This window comes from Neophocaena asiaeorientalis, unplaced genomic scaffold (assembly GCF_003031525.2).
Source record: "Neophocaena asiaeorientalis asiaeorientalis breed wild unplaced genomic scaffold, Neophocaena_asiaeorientalis_V1.1 scaffold152, whole genome shotgun sequence".
In the NCBI taxonomy this organism is placed as follows: domain Eukaryota; kingdom Metazoa; phylum Chordata; class Mammalia; order Artiodactyla; family Phocoenidae; genus Neophocaena; species Neophocaena asiaeorientalis.
In genome coordinates, this window is record NW_020185338.1 from 1166659 (window position 1) to 1183684 (window position 17026).

A 17026-nucleotide genomic window follows, 5' to 3' on the forward strand; every position below is an offset into this window, starting at 1 on the left:
GAAATTATAAAACTTTAATGAAGGCTATTAAAAAAAGACTAAAAAAGATATTTTATGTTCATGAACAGGAATTTCTGGTATTGTAAAGATGTTAATTCTCTCCAAGTTTATCAATCAGTTTGATACAAGTCCAAGAAAAATTACAGCAGTATTTTGTGTGTGTGGAAATTGATAAGCCAATCCCAAAATTCAGGTGGGAGAATAAAGCAACATGAATAACAAACATAATTTTAAAGAAGAGTAAAAAGCACAATAGGTTGCCTACCATGACTTATTATAAAGTAATAGATTCAAGCAGTATGCACTGGTATAGGAATAGACAGATAGCCTTGCCCCAGATTTCTTTGAATTCCTAATGTCTTGCAGTCTTTTAGATACCTCTAGCTTGGAGTGCCTGCTTGTGCTGAATTAGTTTAGAGAGCCTGTGTCTCTTTTTCCTCTCTCTAAACCAGATGGAAACTCCTTTTCTACCTTTGTTCCACGGATGCCAGGCTAGGGCCCCCTCCTCCTCTCTGTCCAAACCTGCCTTACTTTTGTGAGTCACAGGAAAAGAGCCAGTCTCTGCATCCTGCCACACCCCTGAGAGTCATAGGAGAGAAGGGGCAGTCTCAACTCCTTGGGGTCTCACTCACCCGATCGCTTCAACGTCTCAAGAAAAGAAACAGTTTGGAAACCTGTTTTTAGATGAAACCACCTTTTCCCCCAGCTGGCCCCCACTGCGCTGAAGCAGAAAGTAAGTTCCCACAGTATCCAGCCTAACTAGCAGTTTCTTTGTGAGGCCCTGGTTTGTCCACACACCGGGTTTCATCCCACAGGGAGTTAATGGTGGGAACAGGTATCCAGGAGCCCCATGTGTTCCAGTTTCGACTTATTACCCACCTTTCTCCTCTATGACACCCCTAATGCCATCATGCCTCTCACCCCAGTTCTATGTCACCACCAGAAACCTAAGTCTCCGGGTCACTTATGGTTACTCGATCCCACGTACTGTTCTGGACTTCCTTTAAATTCACGCAAACTTCTGTCCCTCTCCATCTATCCAAATCCATTCATTGGAATTTGTGGTCTGTCATCAGCAGATTCCCCTGTACTACTAATCTTTTCTCAGAATGGTCCCTTAACTTTCTTGCCATAAAGAATAATCTGGCCACTCCCAGCTAACATTCTTTCCCCTGCGGCCCTGTCACATGTCACATGCCTGAGTCTCAAGGGGCATTGTCCTTCTTCCTTAAGGGCTACTTATTGATAATTACTCCTGTCTTCTCATTCAGAATGCCCAGCTCCTTTGAACTCAGACTTTACTCCCTCTAACTCTTCTTGGTTGGCAGCCTGTGATGACCTTCCCATCACTCACTCTCACGGATGAGTTTAGCGTCTGGACCCCTGCCTTCCTCTACACCTTATTTTTGTCACTATGTTTGGTGATTTCACCACCCATATGGACCGATGCTTTCAAGGCCTCCTCTCCTCCAATGATCTTTCCCCCATCTTACTTCTGTGGTCATTTTCTTGACCTTGTTGTCTCTGATGTTGTTACTGTCTCCAAAATCTTCACTACAACCATCTCACGCTCTGCCCACTACCTTCTACTCTTTCAGTCTACCCTAGTACTCACACTCTGACATTTCTTTGATTTCATGGAGACTTCAATATGTTGTTTCTACCACTTTTTTCACTCCTCAACATCCTTAACTTTTTCACCATAATTTTCATAGTCTCTCCTTGTAAATACTTCTGTAACTTCTTTGCCTGCACAATCCCACTCTCCTTAAAACCACCTCTATGCCACTGGAATAGCAGAATATTACTAGAAAAAAGTTGCACACCAGTCTCACTTTAAAATTCCACGAAGTGGTCTCACTATAAATTCATGATCACAAGTCTCAAGTGGGTACTCAGCACTGCCCGGAAATCTTCTCTCTCTTCCTTGGTATGTTTATTTTCCCACTCTGCAAAATGACCTTGTCACACCTCTTCCCACTCCTCAAACACTCTACCTCACCTCCTTTCCTCCTCTGGTCTCAACTGTGCCTTTAATACTTGATGTAGAAGAGAAAGACTGATCGCAAGGCACTCCATCATTGCTCCTGTGCGCGTCTGCCACCCTGCTTGCCTTTGTACTTGCGTGCTTTGCCTTCTTGCCTGTTGCATCGTGAGAAGTGTCTCTGCTGCTACCAAAGGCCACTCCTAACCCCTCGTGTCCTGCCTCCCATTCTCCCCAGTCATCTGGAGAACCTTGCTCCTGCACCTGTCCCACAGTTCTCACCTTTCTCTCCCGTATCATCATGCTTTCCCTCTTTACTGGATTAGAGGCATTAGCATACAAACATACCCAAAATCCCCCATCTTAGCCAAAATCTTCATTTATCTCACTTTACCACTATCCCTCATCCCTCTGTTCTCCTTCAGACAAAATGTATGGGAAGAATTTATTGTAGGTGGTGCTACATTTTCCACCTCCCATTTTATCTTCATTTCACTGCATATCAGATTGTTGCCATCACTGTTCTGAAACAATTCTTCCCAAGATCGCCCGTGATCTCCCTGTTGCCGATTCCAACAGCCAATTCTTTATCCTCATTCTACTTTCCCCCCTCCCAGCAGAATTTGACACAGTTAACCACTTTATTTCTCCTCAAAACACTTTATTCTCTTGGGTTCTTGACACCACCTTCAGTTACATTTATCTTACCACATTGATCACTCCTTAGATTTCTAAGCCTGCTCTTTTGTTGTGACCCCTAAAGTGTCAATGAAATGGGGCTTTGTCCTTGACTCTCCTTCCTTATGTAACCAGATTCTCTCTGGGAAACTTAATCCAGTCCTCTGGTAATAATGCCACCTTCAGGCCAATGATCCCTGAATTTGTATTTCTGGTGCTGACCACTTCCTTGAAGCTAAATTCCTATATTCAGTTGTCTGTTTTACGATTCCTCTTGATGCATCTCAGCTATAACAAGTCTAAGCCTGAACTCTTGATTCATCTCCCTCTAAAATCTGTTCTCCTCCAGTATTCTTCATCCCAATTCATATCCAATTACTCAAAAATAAAATCTAGCGTACACTCTTGACTGTTCTTACTCTGATGGCATTTCAGGACGATGCCACATCCAGTGTCTATCCTCAGTGTGACCACTTCTCTCCTCTGCTAAAATCTTTGTCAAGTCAGCACTGGTTTTCCACGAGACTAATTCACAGCCTCTTAAGTGGTCTCCCTGTTTCTAACCCGGTACAACTCACCCTCCGTACAGCCACCACAGTGATCTCAAGTGTAAAACAAATCACATCATTTTCCTGCTTCAGACATTCCAATGGCTTCCCTTTGCCCATTAGAACAAAATCCAAAATCTTTGCAAAATCTACATCAGCTTCTGTAACCCTGGGATGCAATTGTGGCCAGTGTGTCATAGAGAGTGGCCTATAACTTAATTTCAGGCTAAAATATCAACCAGAATAAAGCATTTATTTTACTGCGTACTGCTCCATTAAATATTTCTAGACTCTGCAGGAATCCAGTCATGTGATATGCTGCATACCTATAATCAGCCCCACTTAGAATATAGTGTGGTGTTATCTGCAGAACTAGATTTCCTGCTTAGAAAGGCACAAGCTTGTCTTTAGCTTTCCTCTTTCTGGAAAAAGTAGATGATGATAACATTTCCTTCTACATCTTTCCCTACACAGAAAAGAGCTGGGAGTTAAAACACACACTTCACAATACGAGTGATCCTACATTCATCTTTTGGAAACAAAGCATGTGCATTGGATTATCAACTCTTTTCAGGCTCCCTCTACCCTCCACCGCCCCCACAGTTATGCCTGTTGACTAGACTTCAGATTAATGTTCTGCATTTAAAACACAAAAGACTCGGGACTTCCCTGGCGGTCCAGTGGCTAAGACTCCGCGCTTCTACTGTAGGGAACGTGGGTTCGATCCCTGGTGGGGGAACTAAGATCCCGCGTGCTGTGTGGGCGGCAGAGCCAAATAAATAAATAAATAAAACCAAAGAACAAATATTAAAAAAAAAAACGAGATAAGAATTTAAAAAATAAATAAAACACAAAAGACTCTAAGCATTCCTAGCTATGGCCAAGGAAAGGTGAGACCAAGGAGCAAAGCGCTTTCAGTATTTCCAACATGCTCAGTCTCCTTTTAATAAGTTCTCATAAGTTTTAATAGGTTTAATATTCTCATATTAACAGGGTTTTTTTCTATTTTAAAAATCACAAATATTAAAGTAAACCACTTTATAAGTAAATCAAACATAGTTTCTTCCCTCTTGAGGTTCACATTTTAATTTTCTTCTTTGGAGTTTTTATACTGTTGACTATAATTATATTCTTGAAATAGGAACATATTTTTGCTTAGAAGGAAATTGTCAGGGAGGAAAAGCTCTTCCTGTACCCTCTTAGGTTATGATTGGGGGCCTACAAACTAACCAAGACATTAGCAGGAGAAAAGACATGCAATTTTTATTAATATTTATATTCACAAGAGTTCACAGAAAAGAAATTCAAAGAAGTGGTTAAACTTGGGGACTTATGTACCATCTTAACAAAGGAAAGGGGTCTAGGCCTCAAGGGACAAGAAACTGTGGAGAAGTGCCAAGGAAATATGTGGGTGGACTAATGGGAGATAAGAGTTATTTGAGTAAAGTCTGTTTATGCAAACTCATCTTGGTGTCAACTCCCTGTCTCTGGTAATAAAATTGCTCTCTCTTCTCTTCCTGATACAGAGTGAGGTTGTTAGAAAATGCCCTGCTTTTAGGCAGGCAAGGGGAGGCACAGAACTCTTCCTGGATCAGTTGATTCTCAGTTGCCTCCAGCTCAAAATAATCCTGATGCCAAAGTGCCATATTCTGGGGGTGGCATATTCTGATCCCCTTCAATACAAAACAAAATCCTTAATAATTAGATGGTTGGCTAAACTCCTGTGGTGTAACCCAAGTTACTTTATCTTCCAGTGCTGGGGGAAGTGAGATTCAAACTGAAGAAGGGGAGTTGAGGCAGGGGTGGAGAGTGGGCTGGAAGGTGGGGCAGATGCAGGCTCTGCCCACTAAAGACCTAGCACCTTAGGAGCTGGTTATTCACTTTGCAAAGTTGTGTTGCCTTAATTTCCCTTTTCTCTCATGGCAGGTGTTTACATAGGCCTCAGCTTTTCTGGATTTTGGAATTATGATGATACCACGTGGTATAACCTGACAGATATGGTCTATTCCCAAGTTGGAGAAGGTAATTCGTCTAACAGTGCCTTCATTGTCAGCATTTCCTTTACATCAACACTTGATGGATATTTATGAAATGTCTTTGCTTTGCTGAAGACATCACTTTTTCCTTACTTTTTAACCCATGGTATGATTTCTTCCTTTAGAACACACAGAGCTTTCCATGGTGGATATGGTTTTAACAAATCATTTTTTAGTTATCCTCACCTCTTTGGGTCTTTTTATAAGTGGAGATCTTCGCTATCCATCCTCCTCTGTCTTAATGGTAGGTGAATTGCTCTGTAACTAATAACCTTAAGTATCTTCTGTGACATAAAGTAGAAATAGTGGATACTTGAGTTATGTGTGGTGTATCTTAGAACTAAAATGCTTCTTCCTTTTAAAAAACGTAAAAGCATAATATAGTGACATTTTCCTTTGCCTTATAGTGTTGAATACATCATTTGGAAATGGTGCTAGCTTTATTGCTATACAAATTTATGAGACGTTTCAAATAACTCATATAGAAAATACCCTATATACTTATAAATAGTCATACATGTTCCCAAAATGCTTTAAGGTACATAAAGCCAGATATAATATTACAAAATAACATAAATTAAAATTATGTCCTTCTGATGAGTTTTTTCTTTTTATTCTTAAATGGCTATATCAAAGCTTCGACACCATGTTTTTTGTTTTAAAGCGCTTCCTCAGCTTCTGCTTTGTCACTCCCATCTGCTCCAAAATAGGGCATTGAAAAGAGACATTAATAAATAAATAAATAAATAAAGTAATTAAAAGTAAGTTTTGGGATTGAGAGAAGGAAAATCAATTCTTAAGTATGTTAATAAATAGCTCTCAAAATTACCTCAACAGAAATAAGATCAGTAATAAAGACTTAGGAACAGTAGGAGAAAAGATTGGGGAAATGTAGAAGGGATGATTGTATTGGTTAAGAAGTAGTTATTTCTTATACATGGTAATTACTACCTTTTTTCAGGTTTACAAATATTCACAACCTTCCTTCTTCCTCATTATCTCTAAGAAAGTATCATTTGTTGCTCAGACAACTAATAGATCAGGCCTTTTATGTGCCAGGAGCAGTGACCTGAGGTCAAAGCACAGAGAGTTAGGTGTGGGCTGCACATCCTGAGGGCCTGGTCTAGGAGCTGCCCTGGGCTGGGCAGAAGACAGAGTGGCCATGGAGAAAATAGTGGGATAAGGATGTGCCTTCCTGAACCCCAGTCGGTGGCCGACCTAGTTTCTTCCTATACACTTCTTAACTCCTCCATTTAAATCATTAAAAAGTGGGGTTTTGATCTCAAATCCTTTCTGGAATTAAGTTAAAGTATAAATAAATTAATCAAATGGTGGAACAAGGCAAAGACTGAGGGGGAAATCTCCAAGATACCCCGCAAACTACTTAAGAAGCTGGTTTTAGTGTTTGATACTCCTAACTGCTGGGATGTAAAAAACATCATCTCCTTTAGTATAATTTAAATTGCTGTTTTGTTATGCCTTCCAATTTACAAGCAAAGATTAAAATTCCTTTTTTTCTTTCTTCTAGTTTTCAAGGGCAGACTTTTGTGGTTTCGAAAGGGTAAGAAGCTTTCAATTTCCAAGGGTTGGTTAAAAGATATGTGTTTCCTTGGTGACCTAAGAGATGAGGTACAAGACAAGAATTCATAATATAGATTATTATTGCTGATACTATAATATTATTTACAGTTTGAACTAAAAACACGTATTTCCAGTAACCATTAAGCAATGATATCCCCTTCTGTTTCAAAGGAGGAAATGCCCCCTCTTTGTCTTTGAGGTGGTCCCCACCCCATCTTTATATGTTCTGTCCAGGATTGCTGTGGTTGTTCAGTGCGTTCTGCACAAGGACACCCAATTGAAAAGATTGTAAGAGCCGAAATATGGCTAACACTTGACTCCCCAATCCACTTACCCCCCACCCCCGTGTGGGTCTGTGCCTACCTTGTCTTTCTTTTTTTTTTATAGAAATTTATTTATTTTATTTATTTATCTTTGGCTGCACTGAGTCTTTGTTGCTGCGCACGGGCTTCTCACGCGGTGGCTTCTCTTGTTGCGGAGCACAGGCTCCAGGCACGCGGGCTTCAGTAGTTGTGGCGCACGGGCTTAGTTGCTCCGCAGCAGCATGTGGGATCTTCCTGCATCAGGGCTCAGAACCCGTGTCCCCTGCCTTGGCAGGCAGTTTCTTAACCACTGCACCACCAGGGAAGTCCCGGGGCACTCTTTCTAATTTGATACAAGTACCACGTAAGCTCTGATTCTACAGCTCTGATTCCGGATTTTGTTCCATCAGTTATCTCCCGTCTCTGTTACGAGGTCAAGTTCTGAGATTCAACTAAGTCATTCCCATCAACATATAAGCATGCTTTAGTTTGGAAAGCACAACAAAATTATGAGCATTTCTAGCCTTTTGCCATGTCTCCTCCCCATCCTGTCCTCATACAGGCCTGTGGACACACACTCACCTGTGCATACACACGCACGCTCACTCACACTGTCTAAAGCAAAGGGGCACTTATTTCTCAGGAAACAAAAGGAACTGACTTCTTGCTGTATTGATTGGAAGAAACGTGAAACTGAGAACTGGGAAGGCCAGGTAGGCGAAAGTGATTCACGTCAGAAAGAGCAAGAGGGGAAACTGTCAAGAGAGAATTCCAAACCTAGCTAAACTATATCATTCAAGAATGAGGGTGAAGAAAGGAAATTGTCACAGATAAGGCATCAGGAGAGCTTACTATCCAGAGACTCCCGTGAAGGAGTGGGATGCCAGAAATACAGACAGACCTAGAAATGTAAGCTGTAAGTGAGACAGGAACCTTGTTTGTGCTTTTTACCAGACCTAAGCCTGCCCTTCTTTTTTTTATAGCTGCAAATATTCCGTTGTGTGAACTTAACCAGAGTTTACTTATTAGCCTGTCTCCAATTGATGGATACTTGGGTAGTTTTCTAATCTTTTGCTTTTGTATTACAAACAATGCTGCCATTAATAATTTATACCGAACAAGTTTGTACATGTCTGGGTATATCAGTACAATACATTACTGGAACTTGGATTCACACATCAAGGAGTAAATGCTTGTGCAATATTAAAAGACAATCACAAATTGCCCTTCCTAGAGGTTTTTACCATTTACAAGGATATTAAAATAAATCCTCCTGAGCTAAAATGTTCCAGCAAAACACAGGGGTTTCTGGTAGTGATGAGGGAGAGGGGAACTACAAGTTTCCCAAAGATAGTGAGGTCGTGTGGCAGGGGAAAGCAAGGGGGAAGTGAACTTATTCTTAAAAGTATAGGGATTTACCTTTGGGAAAGACATCCTCTAAAATGATTGAAGGAAGGATAGTAAGAATGGGGTGTGTGTGGCTGTCCAGCCAGGAATTTGAAGGAGTTAATACTTGGTGATTTATTCATTCACTTTTCATCTATTCAACAGATGTTTGTTGAGCCAGGCCTATTTAGACCAAGAAGATTCCATAGTGAACAAGACAGATAAAGTCCTGACTCTCCTGTAGCTTCCCATTCTTCTGAGGGAGCTAGACCATGAACAAGTACACAAATATATGCAGAATATGATTGTAGAGAGTAACAAGGGTTTATTGAAATTAAAGCAGGAAAGAGAAATAGAGAGTGAAGGGAAGATAATATTGTATTTAAGCATGGTGATTATAGCAGGCCTCTCCAAGGAGGTGAAATTTAAGCAGAAACTCAAATTATTTGAAGAAATGATTTCGACAAAATATGTCCAGACAGAGGTGCAAAGGCCCTAAATTGGGAACTTGGCGTGAGGCAAAATCTGTTATACGTCTATACTCAATGTATATTGAGTGCAACGTGAGGTCTCAAACCTCTCAGTACCAATTGCTGTCATTTGTCACCCTATTTTATCTGTTGAGCCCTCTGACTAGCCTCACGAGACTTTAGGTTTCGTGTCAAGAACTATCCTATTTACCATTGTATGCTATTATTAGGCTGCCTCGTAGATAGGCTGTCTCAATAAATATTTGCGGAATCCATGAGTGAATAAATGAAGATGGACAGGAGTCCAATCTTAGATGAGCTTAGTAGCCATGCAGCGTGGAACTTTGAGCAGTCATATACCTCTCTGGGCCTCAATTTCTTCATTTTAAAATGGGCATGACAATATCTACCTCTTAGAGGTGAAGTGATTAAATAACATTACATAAGAAACACCTCAGTGTTCATAAGAACACCGGTTCACGAATCAAAGTAGCAACTTTAAAAAAAAAAGCTGGGTTTTCTCCCCAGATAGTCAGAAACTTCTGAAGGCAAATGATAGAAACCAAACTAAAACTGATTTCAGCAAAGGAGAGGAAGTTGTTGGCTCATGTGAACAGGGAATTCAAGGAGTGAATGAATCCAGCTTCCAGACATGACTGGATTTAGTGACTAACAGATGTCCGTCCAACCCTGTCTTCTCAGCATTTGAGTCTCTTTTCCTCTGCATTAGCCTCATTCTCAGTGGGTTTTCTCCAATTGTCAGTAAGAATAGCCACCAGGTTTATGTGCCATCAGTTTAGCACTCCCCGCAGGAATAAAGTATCTCTTCCCCGGTGGTTCCAGCAAGCCTCAGGGCTCCCCGGTGGTTCCAGCAAGCCTCAGGGCCTACTCATTAACCTGACTTAGATGTGTGTTCATTCATGACCCATCTTTGTGACTCTAAATCAGGCCTGGGGCATGAGCTCACCCTTGGAATAAAGTCAGCCTGATCAGATTAAATTATCCCCAAGGATATTCACTGGACTATTACGAGTTTTATTCCAGGTAGAAAAAAAAAAAAAAGAAGGGATCTAAAGAGTAAAAAAGGAATCAGGGCCCGATAAAGATTCTATACTGATTGCCCAGCTATAATCATGATAATTATGGCAAAATCTGAAGATTTATATGAGAACTCAAAAGGCTCATTTGATATAAAACCATAGGTTGAAATTCAAATAAATTATTGTCCACTCCATTTTAAAAGGCTTTTTTGTTTGTTCAGTGGTTTTATCAGTATATAATTCATATAGCATAAAATTCACCCACTTAAAGTGTACAATTCAATGGCCTTTAGTATATTCACAGAGTTGTGCAAGCATCACCGCAATCTATTCTAAAACATTTTAAAGGCTTTTAATGCACAGATTATGCAGATTTTATTACTGGTCTTTAAAAATGTAAGAAGGTCTTCCTTTTGTCTCAACAATAATATGAGAGTCAGAATCTTCCTATGTTGACTAAAAAAAAAAAAATACACAGGGCTTCCCTGGAGGCGCAGTGGTTGAGAGACCGCCTGCTAATGCAGGGGACACGGGTTTGTGCCCCGGTCCGGGAAGATCCCACATGCCGCGGAGCGGCTGGGCCTGTGAGCCATGGCCGCTGAGCCTACGCGTCCAGAGCCTGTGCTCCGCGACGGGAGAGGCCACAACGGTGAGCGGCCCGCGTACCGAAAAAAAAAACAAAACAAACCCACAACCTAGAAGTTGAGTTATGTTTTATTCAGTGGACAAAACTGAGGACATGAGCCTGGGACACAGACTCTCAGATAGCTCTGAGAGACTGCTCCTAAGAGGTAAGGGAACAGAAGGATATTTAGGAGTTTTTGCAACAAAGACCAGGTAATCAGAACATCAAAAGATTACTGTTAATTAAAGAAAACCAGATATCTCAAGTTAAGGAATTTAGTCCTTTTTCTATGTACGGGAAGATGCAAGAGTCGGGGCTCCCTGAAATCATTCCTTTGATGTGCACCTCAGCTATGGCCAGTATCCTGTGCTTTGTCATCCTGAGTCTCCTCAGGGTGCATCCTTGGGGGGTGGTTGCAGTGACTGAGGGCTTGGCAGTAGGCAGCTCATTTGTCTCTGTCCTGAGTTCCCTCAGGGCTCACCATCGGCGTGGCTGTGCTGGCTTGATGGCTGCAACATCCTTTGTTTACTGATGTGGGAGGCAACATTTTTTCAATGACACCTATAACAAAACCGTCTCAAATTCTTGCATATAATTCATATCCAACATGTATAATCTCACCTTCTTGGAAGCTTCTCCCGTATGACCAATTTTCCAAAACCTGTATTTTGTGGCTTTTTTTTCTTATTGCTTCTTGCTGCTGTCAGGCCTCTGGGAAGTCTCCTTAAACCTAGCTCAGCAGAAGGGGAATAAAAGATAAGCGTGTGGCCCACTTTAACTGTAATGAAAGATCAGCAGCTCCTGAGAGCCTCGGAAAGACAGCTCACAGATCGTACCATCTTCCATTGACATATGTCAGTCGTGCGAAATTTCTTTTTATTCCTTTTTTGTGTGTTGTTCAAAAAGCATATTCTTGTTTCTTGTCCTCATTCTACGAACTTTTATTTTGCTGGCATACAGTTTTCCTTTTTTTATTTGCCTCACATTCCTGAACTATTGAACTTTTTAAATTTCTTATAAGTTTTTCTATTTATACATCTTAAGGCTACATATTGCCTAAATGACATTTTTGTTTATTTATGTAGGTTGACTACATCAAAGGAAAACTGTGGTATAATGAAAGATGTTTTGCTAACAGAGAACATTTTGAAGGTAAATTTTAGTTAAAGAACTATTAATAAGCTTTTTTCAACATAGCTAGCATATATAGATTAGATAAAATGAAATAAAATAAAAATAGAATTAAATATAAAGATAGGTTTGTTTTGTATAAGTTAATGGCCTAAAACTGGGGGGAAAATTAATTTAAATCTGACACAATAGGCATGCCCTGTTGTAAGTGCAAGAAAATTGTATTGTAAATGATACAATTAAATTGTATCATTTAATTAGTGATACGTTTAAAAATATAGATGCTACTTATAATTTCTGTACCTTTATATTTTATAGTTGATTATGTTACTATCACCTTTGAGAGAAACAGGACCCTAAGTGAGGTATGATATTAAATATTTTAAAAAGTAAGAAATTTTATTGTGCATGATTTCATAGGTTGTTATTAATCTAAAAAATGGCAATTCTATAGACTCAAAAGCTTAACAGTCACTCTTTGCTCCCAGTGGCGCCTGTACTTAGATTTAATGGTAATTACCTAATTATGTTAAATCTAGACCCACACAGTGGTTCTAGAAAAACAATCCATGCCAGAAAGGGATGCTTTGCAGTGTTTTCTGCACTCATATCCCCCAGAAGAGAAACACAGGCATTAAAGATATATCACTATTATTTGTGGCCAGTCATGACAACACAATTAGTGTTGTTCATTAGTTTATTTGCCTGCAAGAACTAATTAGGACTTTTATAGTTCAAGAATGGCATTAACTTTTCCTTTCTCTTTTTGTAGGCAAGCTCTTGTTTTTATAGTAAAGAACCATTTCTTGAATGGTTACCTTGCTTACCCCCCATTTCAAAAGGAATGAAAACTATTCTTTCAACTGTGGTAACATTTCTTGTTGACCAAGAGCAAAGTTCTGGAGTCTACCTCTTCCATAACCAGGTAGGCCTTATAGCCCAGAGGTGATTGCTGTTGACACCACAATAGTGAAAACTTACCTTTGCAAAACTTATTTCCAAGTTCTTTTTATCTTTGACAATAGAAGGTGATAAAATTGGCTACAGTGAAATTATTTATGGTTAACAATATAGTTTGATACTTCATAGATGTCTTGCCTCTTATTGTCATTCAGTTTGATGAAAATGGAAAATACAGAGCCGCTTGTGTAGTAATGCTTCTTTGCTTATTCTTCAGGAGAATGTAAGCTGAGTTTGGTCTATATAAATTTAAGTGTCTGTAAAATGGTTAGTTTAAATGAACAAAAAGTGGAACTAGCCCTACCCTCATGATTTTAGGGGAGAAAGAAAATAATTTTCCTCTGCCCTCTTATGTTCAGTTTTAGGGGCCCCGCAAATTAAACTGACAAAAGACAGATTAAGAGGAGAAAAGAAAACAATTTCTTTATGCATGCAGTGCACATACATGCGAGTGAAAGTCAGTGATGAATAATTCAAAAGGTAGTTAAAATTTGGAGGTTATATGCCATCTTAATAGTTTAAGGGGTTGAGTGAGACAGGTACTTAAGGGAAAACAAATGAAAAGATAATGGTTTACAGGAGAACAAACAGGAGATAAGGAAGTTTGGGATGTTTGTTTGTACAGGTATGCGTGGTCTTTCCTCCGTCTCCTTCAGGGCCATAAAACTCCCCTGGAGAAGGGATTTGGGGTAGGTTTTGTTCACATTCTGCCTTCTAGGAGTAGATCTGCTCTTAAGAGGAATTAATGGCAGCCTTTTATCCCAGAAGTTGCTGCTTTTCGTCAGATAAGGGAAGGATTTTGTCTGCATCTCTTGAATCTCAAATATCTTCAGCTTAAAATAATCTTTATGCCAAAGTGGCACATGCCTTGGGGGTGCATATGCTGATCCTCTTCAAAACCATGATCTGACAGAACTGGAGTGTGGCCTAGGCATCCACACTTCTAAAAAGTAGTTTGACATTATAGTTATGAGCATGGGCCTTGGAGTCTGTTGAATTCAGTAATGATTCTACAATAAATCTCCCCATGACATGTATTATTTAATAATAATAATTAAATTATTATTATTAAATAATAAATGGGAAAATTATTTAATCTCCTTTACTTCATGTTCAACATCTATAAAGTGGACATGTATGGTGGGGGGAGGCAGAGTAAAGAGATACCAATAGTTGCTAATCCTTCCAATTCTATGCTGTGTTAAGTGTTTTGTTGCTATCTTAATCCAAATCCAAGTAACAGGAAACTCTAAAAATTGTAACATAGACTAGTACTATTGGTGGAAAAATTCTTATGATTTGCTCCTGCTTTGTTTATCTATTTCTAGAAAAGTACCACTGTCTCTGTGAGGATCCTAAAAAACAACAAACCAAGATTAATACAAAAATTTCCAGTTTTCTTATTTCCTTCATCATTCTCTTCTCCTGTTGGAATGACATTCCACCCACGAAGCCATTTTCTGTATGCTTATGGTAATCAGGTGTGTATGAAACTTCACACTCTAGTATAGATGTAAATCATTCACTTGCTCTATGCTGAGTGGTTATACATCAAGTAAAGAACAGGGTTGCTCTGATGGTCAGGGCGGTGGAAAGCCTGATGAAGAGAGAATGAGAGGAGAGGAATTAGTGACAGTGAATACAAACAAATCTTTTGCAAAGTTTTGCTGAAAAGTGGAGCAGGGAATTGTGGCAGTGTTTGAAGAAAGAAAGGTCAAAAGAAGAGTTTTTTTAAAGATAGGAGGAATTACGTTGTGTGCTTATGGGACTTATTTGGTAGAGAGGAAAAGCTGACAATGCAGGAAAGAGAGGAAAGAAATTTCTGGAGTGACATTTCTAAAGAGGTGAGAGGAGATGAGGTCTATGAACTAGTGGAGAGGTTGGCCTTAGGAGCACAGACAGTTGTTCTATAGTAACGGGAGGAAGGAAGGGTTTTCGGGTTCAGAAGCTGGTAGGTAGGTTGGTAGCTATGGTAATGGAAGGTGTGGGAATTTATCTTCTATTTTCTCAACAAAAATCAAAGTTATTGTTTACTAGTGAGGATGGAGGAGGAATGTTGAGGGGTTGAGGAAAGAGAGAACAGAGTAAAATAGTTGCTTAGGAAGATGGGGGAATGAACTGAGTAAGGTAATCCAGTATGATTGCCTGAGCTTTGTGCTCATGAATTCAATATGTGACCAGTTCAGCATTATCAAATGTTCTTTTCCACATTCAACTGTGGAAAAGGCAGGGGGTTGTATTAACCACAATACAACAGTTTCTTGGAGTTCTACCAAGAAACTATTAAGAAGTGAAAAAGTATACAGAGGGGAATGCAATAAGAAAAGGAAAAAACTTAAGAAATCAAAGGCATGAATTTTAAAAAGTAGCGAACAAAATCTATTGACTTGCAGAAAATCTGATTGTCTATATAGAAAATCTAAAAGATACATACAAATTACTAAAACAAGATGGGAGTTAAAGTTAAACTAGGCAGGAGGTAAAGTCAATTTCATCTCTGCACAAGATCAACAATAAATTTGAAAACACAATTTTTAAGACACTATTTACAATAGCAGAAACAAAGCAAAACAAAACAGAAATCCACAAACAAAAACTCTAAGTATCTAAGAATTAATCTAAGAAAAGATTTCTAAGACCTATATGTAGAAAATTATAAACTTCACTGAAGGACATTTAAAACTTTATAAAGAAATGAACATAAACATGCTTGTGGACAAGAAAACTTCACTTATAATACCAATTCTTCCTTAAATTAATCTGTAGATCTAATACAACTCTAATCAAAATCCCAAGATTTGTTGTGGAGTTTAAGTTGAGTCTAAAATATATATGGTATATGTCAATTATACCTCAATTAAAAAATTTTTTAAATAAAGCAAAAAGAAAAAAAATAATTATACGTGGAAAAACAAAAGACCAAGAGTAACCAAGACACTTCTGAAGAAGAATAAGAAGGAGGGACTTGTATTACCAGATATTAACACTATTTTAAAAGTTGTAATAATTTTGGAAATGCAGTTTTGGGCCAGGAATACACAAATTGACCAATGGGATAAAATAGCCCACAAGTAGACCCATGCAAATCTAGAATATTGATAGAGGCCAAAGTGACATCACAGGGGGAAATAAGAGACTGCTCAAAATGGGATGGGAAGTTTGGTTATACATACGGAAACTGTTGAAATATATCTCCACATTGCAACATACATCAAGCTCAAGTCCTGACAGATTACTAATTTAAATATCAAAACTTTTAGAGGGAAAAAAATGAATATCTTTCTGAACTCAGTGTGGGAAAGCATTTTAAAACAAGACTAAAAAAACAATAACCACGGGGCTTCCCTGGTGGCGCAGTGGTTGAGAGTCCGCCTGCCGAAGCAGGGGACACGGGTTCGTCCCCCGGTCCAGGAAGATCCCACATGCCGCAAAGCGGCTGGGCCCGTGAGCCATGGCCACTGAGCCTGCACGTCCAGAGCCCGTGCTCCGCAACGGGAGAGGCCACAGCAGTGAGAGGACCATGTACCGCAAAACAAAAACAAAAACAAAACAAAACATAAAAGAAAAAGAGAACTTCACCTTCATTAAAAAGAAGAATTCTGGATCAGCAAGATGGCAGACTAAGAAGCTTCAGGCCATTGCTCTTCCACAGAGACACTGAGTTAGCAACAATATACAGATCAGAGTACCTTTACAAGAACTTTAGAGACCAGTTGAGAAGCTACAGCACCCAGACCAACATAAAACCAAAAAAGGATTCTAACAAAGGGGTGGGAAAATTTGCAGTGTTTGCCCATCTGTCCTGCCCCCATTCAATCTGACATGGCACAACCAGGAAGAAACCTCCCACACCAGGGATCCTCCCTTGGAATAGAGACAGAAGAGTGGGCCTTGTGTCCAACATTCTGGCTTGTCTGGGGGCTGCTCAAGGGACTGGTTTCTGTCTTGCCTAACTCAGAACACTGATGCAACATGCAGCATTGTTTGGAAACTGCTGAAAAGGGGGAGTAATATTGACAAGATGGCAGGCTAGGAAGTTTCAGACCCTCACTTTCCCCCAGAACCACAAAGATAGCAATATACAAACCAGCATACCTTTGCAAGAACTCTGTAGGCCTGTTGAGAAGCTACAGCACCCAAACCAAGCTAAAACCAAGAAGGGATTCCAGCAAAAGGGATAGAAAAACTTGCAGCATTTTGCACATACATCCATGCCTCTCCTCCTATTTGACTTAGTGCAGCACAACTTGAAGGAAACTTCCCACACCGAGGAGTCTCCCTCAGG

At 39.6% G+C, this 17026-nt stretch overlaps 1 protein-coding gene across 1 annotated transcript in view; it reads left to right on the forward strand.

The window, feature by feature from the left end:
* The window catches only part of CATSPERB (catsper channel auxiliary subunit beta), a 124431-nt gene that overhangs the window by 38297 nt on the left and 69108 nt on the right, over positions 1 to 17026 (forward strand). Inside the window, exons 7-13 of the mRNA XM_024736277.1 lie at positions 5137 to 5232; positions 5372 to 5490; positions 6775 to 6807; positions 11736 to 11802; positions 12100 to 12146; positions 12554 to 12706; positions 14070 to 14222. Of these exons, the coding sequence (XP_024592045.1) occupies positions 5137 to 5232; positions 5372 to 5490; positions 6775 to 6807; positions 11736 to 11802; positions 12100 to 12146; positions 12554 to 12706; positions 14070 to 14222 (668 nt within the window). The remainder of the gene's footprint in view (positions 1 to 5136; positions 5233 to 5371; positions 5491 to 6774; positions 6808 to 11735; positions 11803 to 12099; positions 12147 to 12553; positions 12707 to 14069; positions 14223 to 17026) is intronic.